Genomic DNA, 12808 nt, shown 5'->3' on the forward strand with positions numbered 1-12808 from the left:
ATTCCTTTTTTTTTTTTTTTCTAACTTATTTTATTGTAGTTCATTTACAGTGTTGTGATAATTTCTGCTATGTAACAAAGTGACTCAGTTATACATACACACATTCTTGTTCATGTTCTTTTCCTTTATGGTTTATCACAGGATATTGAATATAGCCCCCCGTGCTATAGAGCTAATTCCGAACTCCCAATCCTTCCCTCCCTCACCTCTCCTCCCCCCTGGCAACCACAGGTCTGTTCTACAGAGGTCTCTTAATGTTTCCTCTTCAAATTAAAAACAAGAAGTTGGAATTGTATCCTAACAGGCAGTCCCGGATGCAGTATTAGAGAAGGTATATTCAAGCACTGAATCTATATGTATGCCAACATTTCCTGGCCCAAATGCAGAGGAGACTATGGGTAAGTGAATAGTGAGTCCAAGGGTAAGACACCGTATGAGGCATGAGAATTCAGTGCCACTGGCTTCGCAACAGCTGTTTCTCCAAAAAAAAAAAAAGAAAAGGCAACTCTGGTATGCAAAAGTAAAGCAATCTTCTCACATTACTTTGCATAAAGATTTCAAAGCCTCCCAGAAACCAGGAGGCCAATTTATAACCAAGACAGCCCCCAGAAGGGATCCTTTTCTCCCTCACCATCATCCGTGGCCCACGAACACCTGGTGTGTGTCGGTCTGGCAGCTGGGTGAAAACGCCAGGCTCACTTTCTGTTAACAAAACGCACGTGGATGGGCTCCCCTGGCATCAGAAGCCCATGGGTTTTTGCATGAACAGTTTTAGTCCATGGAGATATTTTGATCTCAAAACGTTGAAGCAACTAAGAAGAGAAAGAGAGAGAAGGACTTCAAAATTGGGAAGCAGAAAATTCACAGCACTGCTGGAGTGCCCATACTCCTGTGACAGCCCCAGCTGCAGGGAGCCAAGGGAACGAGAGATGTGGGAAACAGGGCATCAGGTCCTATACAGGAGCCCAGCATGCCCACTGAGCAACAAGGCCCATGGGACAAAGATACGCAATCAGAATTTAAACTGAGCAGGACCCTGTGGGGCTCCTGGGCACAAAAACCTTTCCATGTCCCCATTTCCTGCTTGGAGGAAATAGGCTTCATACGACTTCCTTGACCTTCCCTGAGTTCCAAAGAGGGGACTCGAGCAGTTACTAATTAGGGAAGGGAGGGGATGCAGAAACAAGGGAGGAGCAGTCAAGAAACAACAGTGCAGGCTTGGGGCTGGGTTCTGGTTCCTCCTCAAGAGATATACGTTACAGTATCTTTGAGCACTTCTGCAGAACTAAGGTCCCCCCACCAGGTGGAGGATGGTAACTTCAGGATGAGCACGAGATTCCTGGAGCCCCGCCCAGTTACCTCACCACCAACCAATCAGCCCTGCAGCCCTTACCCCAAATTTTGCCTGTAAAAGCTTCTCCCCACAAACCATCAAGGAGTTCGGGGTTTGGGGGGCATAAGCCACCCACGTCCTTGCTTGGCCCTGCAATAAACCTTTCTCTGCTTGAAACTCAGACATGTTGGTTTGTTTGGCCTCACTGCGCGTCGGGCACATGAACTTTGTTCAGTACCAGATGTTCAAATGACTTACACTTTATTAGCTAGTTCAAAGTTCTAACTGTATTACTTCCGCTGTAGGTCTAGAAAAAGAAGGGATCAAAGGAGCAAGGAGGAAAGAGGAACAAAGTGAAATTCCAGGGTTCCTGCTGGTTTGGAGTCTGCAGCCACTTCAGTGGTGGTAAGGACACAGCAGGGGCACAGCCGTCAGACTTTATCCATTACTGTCTTTAATTTAAATATTCTTCATTTGCACCTTTGATTCCATTTCTCACTTCTGCAGTTCAAAAGGAGAAGCAGCCCTACCTCTCAGGGTGAAACTGGGACGTTTTAAAGAACACTTAAGTATCTGTCAGCCTCAAGCACTAATCTCCCAAAAGGCAACCTGCTCTAAGGACCTCTGTCAAAACTACATTGGTTCCTGGAGGGGAGGCAGGGCCTTGCTCAAGGGCCGGTGGGGACAGTGCAGGGTAGCAGACCAGCCATTCATCCCTCCCCTGCTCCAACCTCCTAAGACAGCATCAGTGCTGGAGAACCTATATTGTCACATGGGATGCAAACATCCCAGCCCACCCTGACTCTCCAGCCCGGTCTCCCAGGTAAAGCAGCAAAACCCACTGATGGGTCCTCTGGGTGAGTTGGGGCTCCGGGGATGGAGGTCAGGCAGGGAGCAGGGCTGCACTGAAGACACAGGCTAAAGTCATTACTTTGTCATTGTTAGAGAGCCAAGCTGAATGACCTGTATTTAGGCAGCTCTAGAACATTCTGGCATCGAGATGCCTTCACCTCAACATCTAATCTCTGACCCTTTGTTCTGACCTCACAGGACTGCTCGCGCATTCCCATGTGGCAGAGGAAAGAATCACACACAGGTCTCCTCACTCCATGGCCAACATCCCACAGGGCCTTTTTCCTTTCTGAGTGGCAGTACATGCTCATTGAAAAATGAAAACTACACAGGAGATGTAAAAGCCAAAAAACAAGGCCCCCCTTCCACCTCAAGTCTCCAGTTCCCAAGGAGCAAGGGTGTATCCTCTAACCACTCTCCATGCAATATGAATGTCTTGTTCCTGATTTCAAGGAAACACATTAATATTGCAGCATTAAAGCCAAACCTTCCCCTCCCATAGGCCACAGGCATAAGTCGCTGTTTTGTTGGGATAGACACTCTTTATTTGCTTAACGAAAGCCCTTCCATTACAGGTGTGCTAAGAGAGTTTCTTCATGAATGGGTGTTGAATTTTATCAATTATTTTGGGAGAGGGTCATAAAGTTTTTCTCCCTTAATTTGTCATTGTGGTGAATTCTGTCTTGAGGTGGGCCATTCTTGCATTCCTGAACAAACCTGATTTGGTGACGGTGCATTTCTGGTCCATACATTGCTGGATTTGGCTTGCCAATTTTTCATTTAAGGTATTTTTCATCTTTGTTCATAAATCAGATTGGCCTGTAGTTTTTCTTTCTTATTTTATCCATTCCGGGTTGTGACTCTCAAGGTTATACAAGTCTCATAAAAACAAGACTTCCTTTTTCTATTTTCTATTTGTGTTTGTATTTTGTATTTCTATTTATCAAACCTCCACCCGTTCATTGGAGGTTTGATAAAACTTGCCAATAAAACTGTCTAGGTCTGGAACATTTGGTGGTAGATATTTTTACTACCGACTCAATGTATTCAAGGTCTGTTCTCTTTCTTTTGAGCCCATTTGGGTAATTTACACCTTTTCTAGTAAATTGTACATTTTATCTAAGTCTTCAGATGTATTGGTAAAAAAGCTGTTTGCAGTATTTTCTTGATTTAAAAAAAAGATCAACTGCATTTGTAGCTATGTCTCCTTTCTCATTCCTAGTACTGTTTATTTGTGCCTTCTGTTTCTTTTTTTTTTTCCTCTTGGCAATTACAAACAATGATGTTCCCTCTCTATACTTGCACAAGTAGAAATGAGGGCTCTTGAAGCAAGAACTGTAGCAGGTACCCGTGTATGTTATAGTAGCAAACAAATAAAACCCCCATCACCACCACCAAACACCCAGTTTCTGACCCTGTTCCCACTCCACCGTCTGTGCCCTCATGCCCTCAGCATCCACTATGGCTGTCCAGGCCGTCAGAAGCGGGAAGCATCCAGCAAGCAGTCAGCCCCCCCGAAAGGCTGCCTGGAAATGGCCTCTGCCCGTCGGAGACATGGTTGTGGAACACACAGCAGCACTGATGGGGCCAGGACCTTCCCAAACACAGTCCCCGTGAGCAGACACTGAGAGCAGGTGTGCAGACAACACAGACTCTGCTTAGACTATTTTTATTCCTCACACACCCAAAAGGCAGGTATTTGGCCCATTTTGTGGATGAGGAAACATGCTCAGCAGTGTCGGAACCACAAACTGGCAGAGCTGGGGTTGGAGTCCATCCTCCACACGGAGATGCCTCTCACCTTGGGCATGACTGGGTCTGGCCAGCGTCCATGGGGCCCACCGCTGCCCGGGACAGCTGCCCTGGAAGAGACACCTCTCGCCTGGGAGGACTGCAGCCACCCATGTGCCCACAGAGGTGGGACGACCGAGGGACAGGCCGGTGCCCGCTTCTGCTGGTCTCACCAGGTCCCCGGAGCTTTCCCACCAGAGCCAGGTGGGCCCGGCTGGTGTCCTCCTCACCCCCTTCCACACCCACCCCGTGGCCGTGGCCCCTCACCTCCTCCAGCCCTCTGAGCCTGCCTCCCATGCCCACAATCCCCCACAGGCCGGCCAGGCTTCCCCATCCATTACGCTCTCTGATGCCATCGTCCGTAAAGGTCCCAACCCCTGAGTGCTCTGCCCTGGGCTCTGCCGGCCTGCAGGAAACACCCCAGTGACATGAGGGGAAATGCAGGCAGGAGACAGGACACGTGCCTCGTGCCCTGCACCTGCCACGCGGCAACCGTGGCAAGTGGCTCCAACTCCCTGAGCCTCAGCTTCCTCATCGGTGAAATGGGGAGATGGGTCCCCAGGTCATCCCCGCGTGCTTCCAAAGCCTGGAGTCATAGCTCCCGAAACTTGGACCTAGGTTTTCCATGGCAGGCTCCCCAAATCTGCAGGAAAGGCTAATGGATAGAATTTTCTCTACTGCGGGCTTTTCTTTCATGAAATTTCCTTCAGACATTATTTAGTTCCTGCCGCAGCCTGAGCTCAGATACTGGACAAGCGCAGAAGTAAACACTTGAGCATTTAGAGATTTGCATGGAAGGTATTCTCTCACCAAAACCAAGCCTTGCTGGTGTTTCAAAACCCAAACAAGCTTGAGAGCCACCTCCCTGCTTAAAAGGCTGATTCACAGAAAACGAGGTGCTGAGGGGGCGGCAGGGGGTGAGCGTGACTTCCTCCATGGTGACGGTGACAGTGACAAGCTCTGAAGGAAGGAGGCCTGGGAGGCCGGGGCTTAAACAGCAGACACAGCCACCAGCAGAAGTAGAGATCCCCCGTGCCCCACCACGTGCACTTCCTTAGACCACTGACATCAGAATCGCCCAGAGCCCCACCCCAGACCCACCAAGTGATTCTCTCTGTGGCCGGGGCCCAGGAACCTGATTTCGAGGGGCTCCTGGTGACGGGATGGTCCATAATGTTTGAGGGCCGCTTGCTGGACACCTTCCACTAGCCTTTCTGCAGAACCCCTGTGGGAGTGCTTGGGCTCCTGTAACCACCCACCCCTGCTACACACACACACACACACACACACACACACACACACACACACACATCCCAGTTCTGCCCATGTGACTCCAAGGAAGAAAGGAACAAGGCAGGTGGCCATGGGGCTACAGGCGGCTACTGCAGGGGGAGGGGAGGCATTTTAACACATAAAAGAGATTTAACAGGAAGCTCTGAAAGTTTTCAAAATCCTGTTTCCTTGTTTTCCCCTAAGTCTTGATCCAGCAACGGAGCCCAGTCACCTGGATGAAGCCCAGCCCGCAGGCCCTACCTGAATCACAAGGAGGTGGATCTCCAGTTCTGCAATCCTCCGCCCGATGCAGCTTCGAGCCCCGTAGCCGAAGGGGATGGACCCGAAATTGTCAACCCTGCGCAGGTTTCCTGGCCGCAGCCAGCGCTCAGGCCGGAACTCCTTGGCCCGAGGGAAGTTCTCATCCTCGTAGGAGGTGGCATAGTGGCAGAGGGCCAGCTGGGTCTGAGCAAACCGTTTTCACCAGAAAAGTAATAAAGAACTTAGTCAAGGGAAAGCAGAGCAGAGGCCATAGCCCCAGCTGGACCGACCCTCCAGAGATGCTTCGGGCCAGGATGAGTCATGTAAGGGCCCAAGAGGCCATGCAGACCCGGGATGGCAGGTCCCCCTTCAATTCACACCCTACCCGGAATGAACATCAACGCAGCCACAGAGAAGGCAATTCAAGTCCTTCAGAAACTCTCCCCGGAGGGAACTGCTGCTTCCATGGGGCCTCCGGCGGGGGGTGGGGGTGGGGGTGGAGAGGGAGGGTTGAATAGGCCTGCGAGCTACAGAAATATCTGCCTTTGTTTTTGCCAGAGCAGCATCACACACTCCACATCTCCTTGCTCGTAAAGCCCCATCTTCATCATAAAAATATATGCAGAAGAAAAGGACATCTACAGATATTTGCTTAGGTACAGGGACATCCGAAACGTGGAAGCAAATTTCCAATCCAACCGCCCCTGCTCAGCCCAGCCCCGCCACGTCCGCCAAACTCACGCCTCTGGGAATCAGATACCCGCCAACAACCAGGTCTTCCTGGGTGACCCGGCCATTCCCCGGCAGCACTGGAAACAGCCTAGAAAGAGCCAACGGGGACAGGAAGGGAGCGGTGACTTTCAAAATATGTTACTAAACATTTAAAAGTCTGGATATATTGCCATTTTCATTTTCTAAAAAGTAACACATGCTACAGTTTCAACCAGGAAATCTTGCAAGGATCTTCATGGGCTCCCTAGCTTTTCCCAGCAAGTATTCTGGGGCCTCACAGTCAAAAAAAATTTATAGAACACAAAGCAAAGCCTTTAAAATGCTACTGTGCTCCCAAGAGGAATAATTCTTTTTTTTTTTTAAATAAATTTATTTATTTATTTATTGGCTGTGTTGGGTCTTTGTTGCAGCGCATGGGCTTCTCATTGTAGTGGCTTCTCTTGTTGCGGAGCACGGGCTCTAGGCGCGCGGGCTTCAGTAGTTGTGGCACACGGGCTCAGTTGCTCCACGGCATGTGGGATCTTCCCCAACCAGGGATCGAACCCGTGTCCCCTGCATTGGCAGGCGGATTCTCAACCACTGCACCACCGGGCAAGTTCCAAGAGGAATAATGCTGAATTTCTGAAATCTGTGCAAGCGTGGGACCCCTTTATCAAGGAATAGTTCATAGGACTCAGGGCTCCAAGAAATAGATTCTGAGAAATGCTACATCAGTTTTTGGATTCTCTGGGAAGTGATCCTACGAAAACGCTGAATAAACTTTTTTTTTTTTTTTTTTTTTTTGCCGTACGCGGGCCTCTCACTGCCGTGGCCTCTCCCGTTGCGGAGCACAGGCTCCGGACGCGCAGGCTCAGCAGCCATGGCTCACGGGCCCAGCCACTCTGTGGTATGTGGGATCCTCCTGGACTGGGGCACGAACCCGTGTCCCCTGCATCGGCAGGCAGACTCTCAACCACTGCGCCACCAGGGAAGCCCAACTGAATAAATTTTAATTGACAAATACCAGTTAACACACAGCTGGCTTTTTTTTTTCTTTCTTTCTCTCTCTCTCCTTTTTTTTTTTTTTTTTTTTGAGATTAAACAGCATGCTGAAGATGGAAGATGCAAGCCAACTTGAAATATCATTATCGAGTCAGGTTTAAAAGCATTATTTTAGTGTGTACTCTGTGAATAACCTTTGCTCCGTGTCACAGCATTTCCTCCACAGAGGCATGCTGTGGTCACGATCCTGAGCCTCACAGGAGGAAGAACCTTCACTAGTCACCTAATCCCACCTCCCACCCAAGCCTGCCCAAGACCACCCGTATCCCTCACGCTCCAGCGTTTCCCAGGGTCAGTAAAGTCCTGTCCGGAAGTAAACAAGCCTCACTACTTGGTGTCTGCACCTTGACTAGACATTCACACAAGGAGTGCAGTAAGCACGTCCAGTAACTGGCCACTCAGCCCAGAACATTTTCCTGACAGTCAGTCCTGTTCTGCTTTATCCCCAGAGGAACACACTGGGAAACAGTTGATGAAACAAATGTCTAGAGTGAGGACAAAGTTCGAGGATGGCTCTAAAGATCTTTATGAAGAAATGAATATTTCTAAGTGTAAAACAGAATCGCCTTTCTGCTGCTCTGTCGAGGGCAGAGAGGAAATAAAATGGTCATGAGTCCCTCCTTCCTAAACATTTCTGCCACCGAGGGTCGCTGGAGTATTGGTTTAGGACCCAGTTTTTAGGTCAAAAGCACATTCATCGTGATAAAGAATCAGAGACTTAACGGACACGGTTTTTGACATGAATTTTGGTGAGCCTTTTACCTCAAGGTTTCCTTAAGCAGAGCTCGGACCAGTGGGACTTTGGGGACGTCTGCAGCCGTGGGAACATGCCTTTCCCCCAAATTCCTCACTATCTCCCGGTACACGGTCTGCTGCACTTCCGGGTGCCTCGCGAGGAGATACACTGCCCAGGACAACGTGAACGATGTCTAATAAAGAAACCGGCAGACACAGGCACGTGGGTGAGTAAAATCAAGGATTTCAGGCGCAGGCAACATCGGACGTGAAGTCATGGGAGAATAAGCACAGGTGCAAAGCCACGCCCATGTAAGTCCATCGGAGCATTTTATGGCTTACTGAAACAAAAGATGATCTCCCTTAACTCCTCCTGGAAAAAAACTGACAGAGGTTTTTGTAAAGTAACATCAACGATGGGATTCAAGCGCTCTTTCAATGAAGAGCCACAGGAAAAATTATTTTGGAACTTTAAAAAATCATTGAAGAGCAATCTGCCTCTTCTTCCATGGAGTTTGAGAGCACGTAGGAACGCTGGTCAAGCCTGGAAGTTGTGCCTAGAACTTTCTTCGACCTTCTCTACAAGGGTCACCTGAGTTTTGCTAGAAAGGACCTGAGGCTGCCCATCAGCCCGAGAACTGCATCCTGCAGGCCCATGGCTGGGCAAGGGCTGCTCTGGTTGCCCTAATCTAGAAGAGATGGGGGAGAGGGGGATGGGAGGTGGTGGTCACAGGACTATTACTGGTCCATCGTTGTTCCCACGCACTTATCAAGCAAAGCACCATATAAGGATTGAATGGCATTTGCACAAAGCAGTATCATTGTTTATACCACTTCCTAAACTGAAGAATTACATTTCTGGTTATTGAGAATAAATAATTCTATTTTATACCCTAGATTCCAAGATTTTCACTAAAATCAATACTATTACCTATGTGACTGTAGTACACTCTCTTGTAAACAAGGAAAATCCACAGTATAAGTGCCCTTTCTTTCACCTAAAAAAAATCTAACTTAAGTAGGCCATACTGATGTTATTTCCCTCTAATAGATATTATGTATTTTTAGAGGGCAAGCTCTCCTGTAATATACAATGTAACGTGCAAGTTCTTCCTTATAAATGAGAAGGAAATAATTTAGATGCTTCCTATGAAGAGAACAGAAAATTTCTATTAAAATCACATATTCATGGAAAAACCAAATGTGGTATAGCCATACAATGGAATACTGTCCAGTAATAAAAAAGAATAAACTACTTTTACAGGCAACAACATCCATGAATTTCAAAATCATTTTGCTGAGTGAAGGAAGTCAGACACAAAATACATACTGTATAATTCCATTTATATAAATTTCTAGAAAAATGCAAACTGATTTCTAGAAAACCGCAAACTGTTATGACACAGTGTCAGAAGGCGGTTGCCGGGGGGGGGGGGGTTGGGGGGTGGGGGGGGCAGGGGTTATGGGAGGGATGGACTGAAATGGGGGTAAGGAACTTGCAGAGGTGGTAGCAACATCCAGTATCTTAACTTCAGTGCTGGTTTCAAAAATGATTGCATCTGTGCTTCTCCTGTATCAGTCAACAATCTGTATCGAATTGTACCGTTTAAATGGATGCAGTTTATCGTGCATAAATTATGCTGCAATGAAGTTGGGTTTTTAAAATAACATTTTAGAAAATGAGCGTGAAGTTTCAAGATGTTCCCTTCACGTAGGAACGAGTCCTCTCTGCCCTCCGTCTCACGGTGATGCTCTTAGTTACCACCAGGGGGCAACAGTAGCATGCATCTGAATCAGCTTAGATACAAGGCCGTTCATTCCATCATTGCTTCTCCACTCAAGCAAACCCACACTGTCACATTCACACGGTTAATCAGAACTTTCATCGCTTGCATTGTCCGCATTGATTCGTTTGTATTTAATTTATATACTTTTTGTTTTATTGTTAAAGATGATCCATAAGAATAATGACTTTATGTGAAGTTTTTTGCTTTTACATGTTTAAGTGACTTCATAATAAAAATGTCAACCATGGGGTTTTTGTCTACCTCTAAAAAGGAGATTTGTGCTTTCCTCAAGTCCGGGAAGCACTCCTGTGAAGGAAAAACCTTGAGGGAAGCTTAGCTGTTTCATTTCCCCACCTGTTAAATGAAGACAGTAACACCTACCTCAGAGGATTCTGTGTGAACAGAAGGGTGCTTACAGATGTGCGTTGGAGACACAGTAAATCACCAAATTTACTGTCTTAATCTTAATTATTTCACTCAACTGACTTCTCTTCCACCAATTACCAAAAGCCTGGCCCTTCTTTTTCTTATTTCACCACTTTCTTTTAGCAAATTTTAAACTTTTTCTGTACATATACCCACAAATATACCATTTTTTAGACTTGAGTAAATGTATCAGATTATACATAAGTTTTTGGAAGGAACTTGGCTTCCACACCCCTGTACCAGCCCCGCCCCAGCCCAGGAACCCATGTTAACCGTCCAGGGTGCAGGCTCCATACTTTCCTCCACGTCCAGCAATCAGCGATACACACGTGCACGTGGACAGATGGGACGGGGGCCACTGTCTTACTAACAGGAACACAGGATATGCATGCTTTCCTGCATCTTCATTTCTCACTTAGTAATAGGGTAGGGAATTGCCTCCAAATCAACGGGCAATGCTTTGTTTCATTCTGATATTGAGCCCTCGTTGGTCATAGCGTATTATTCATCTGCTCCACGAACTGAATCTATTCACTAGGATTTAAAAATGATATATGTGCATATTCATAAGTCAAACTGCTTAGTAAACTTTTCTCTCTTTATGCTTTCTTTAGCAGGTTTTGAAGTTATGCCGACTTTATCAAATGAACTGGGAAGTTCTCCATAGCCCGGAATAGTTTGAATGATAAGTAAGAGGGTTTTTAATGTCTGTGCCCTTTTCATTTCTTTTTTGTTTTTTAAGATTTTTTTGATGTGGACTACTTTTAAAGTCTTTATTGAATTTGTTACACTCCTGCTTTTGTTTTATGTTTTGGATTTTTGGCCGCAAGGCACGGGGGATCTTAGCTCCTCGACCAGGGATCGAGCCCACACCCGCTGCACTGAAAGGCAAAGTCTTAACCACTGGACCGCCAGGGAAGTCCCTTCGTTTCTGATATTATGAAACAATGGAGAAATGTTTGCAAATCAGGAATGATTTTAAACTTTAAAACATATTGCTACTTTGTGTGTGTGGTAATAGAATTGGGTTATGTTATTTACAGAATTCATCGTGCACCTTTATTTATATTAAAGAAAAGAAAAAAGGTCGAGTTTTCTCCTGGAGACCCTCAGCAGTGAAGCAGACATTCAGCTAGTACAAACAAGCATGGTCCTCTTAAAGTATCTGCCATCTGTCGGATTCCTCGGAAAGGCCCCCAGCTTTAACTGTGCTCTGCTGAGAAGAAAGGAAAGCTGAGAGCTCACCGTGTCCACGCCAGCCAGCAGCATCTCGGTCATGTTGGCGTAGATTTCCTCCCGTGTCAGCTCCTGGCTGAGGAAGAGGTACGTGAGCAGGCCCCCTCTCGCTCTCTCCCCTCGGTCCATTTGGCACTGTATGTCCCTCAGCTTGTTGTCAACGTGAATTTGGCCTGTTTGAAAACAGTGTTTCTTTTGAAAGAAGTTTTGGTTAAGAATCGTCTCTTCAGGGCTTCCCTGGAGGTGCAGTGGTTAAGAATCCACCCGACAATGCAGGGGACACTAGTTCGAGCCCTGGTCTGGGAAGATCCCACATGCCGCAGAGCAACTAAGCCCGTGCACCACAACTACTGAGCCTGAGCTCTAGAGCCTGTGAGCCACAACTACTGAGCCCGCATGCCACAACTACTGAGCCCGCGTGCCACAACTACTGAGCCCGCGTGCCACAACTACTGAGCCCACGTGCCACAACTATTGAGCCCGCGTGCCTAGAGCCCATGCTCCACAACAAGAGAAGCCACCACAAGGAGAAGCCTGTGCACCACAACAAAGAGTAGCCCCCATTCGCCACAACTAGAGAAAGCCCACGCGCAGCAACAAAGACCCAATGCAGCCAAAAATAATAAATAAATTAAATAAATAAATTTATTTTTTTAAAAAGTGAGAAATCTGTCACATTACTTGTAGTCACAACCCACGTGCTTTTTGCTCATTCGAGAAACCAATCTAAAAGTTCTTGAGTCAAAATAGCACGTAACTCCATTGGGGAATCCCCTACAGTAATACCCACTGTCTGTGTGAGTGTTAGATACACAACTAGGAGGAAAGTCAGGTCCATCTGCTTCTACAAAAGGTGCCCTGACTTTTCTCTTACTGAATTTGAAGAGTCCATCCCAGGACCTGCAGAATTCCCGCCAGGGCTTGGGGATGAGCGGGCGGAGCCACCTAGGGATGGCACCGGCGTACATGGACATCTTGAACGTGCAGAACATGAGCTCCAGGGCCTCGATGTAGTCCATTGTCGCCTGCGGGACGCTGTTCTCCAGGCAGCCCAGACGACTCTCGTAAAGAATGGTGGCCACTCCTGCGCGGGAGAGAGGTTACAACCCTTCTTCTTCTTCTTCTAGACCATTCACAGCATCAATATACGATACCTGGCCATAAATGTAACTTTCAAAAGTGGTCCAGGGACTTCCCTGGTGGTCCAGTGGTTAGGACTCCTCGCTTCCACTGCAGGGGACCTGGGTTTCATCCCTGGTCGGGGAACTAAGATCCCACAAGCCTCGCAGTGCAGCCAAAAAAATAAAAATTAAAAAAAGAAGTGATCCAGGTGCCTACCCCT

General features: G+C 47.3%; 1 protein-coding gene across 5 annotated transcripts in view; it reads right to left on the bottom strand.

Moving 5' to 3' along the window:
• Positions 1 to 12808, bottom strand: part of CYP27C1 (cytochrome P450 family 27 subfamily C member 1) — a 21169-nt gene continuing 8361 nt past the window's right edge. For all 5 annotated transcript variants that reach the window (XM_089916909.1, XM_030762385.2, XM_089916912.1 and 2 more), the window contains 6 exons: positions 12341 to 12550; positions 11476 to 11639; positions 8045 to 8211; positions 6251 to 6329; positions 5510 to 5713; positions 1 to 812 (listed from right to left, as the gene is read on the bottom strand). In XM_089916909.1, coding sequence (XP_089773035.1) covers positions 696 to 812; positions 5510 to 5713; positions 6251 to 6329; positions 8045 to 8211; positions 11476 to 11639; positions 12341 to 12550 — 941 coding nt within the window. In that variant the 3' untranslated portion in view covers positions 1 to 695. The remainder of the gene's footprint in view (positions 813 to 5509; positions 5714 to 6250; positions 6330 to 8044; positions 8212 to 11475; positions 11640 to 12340; positions 12551 to 12808) is intronic.

The sequence above is a fragment of the Delphinapterus leucas genome, chromosome 8 (genome assembly GCF_059928025.1).
Source record: "Delphinapterus leucas isolate spDelLeu-1000000601 "Yukka" chromosome 8, BTC_Dleu_Yukka2, whole genome shotgun sequence".
Taxonomy (NCBI): domain Eukaryota; kingdom Metazoa; phylum Chordata; class Mammalia; order Artiodactyla; family Monodontidae; genus Delphinapterus; species Delphinapterus leucas.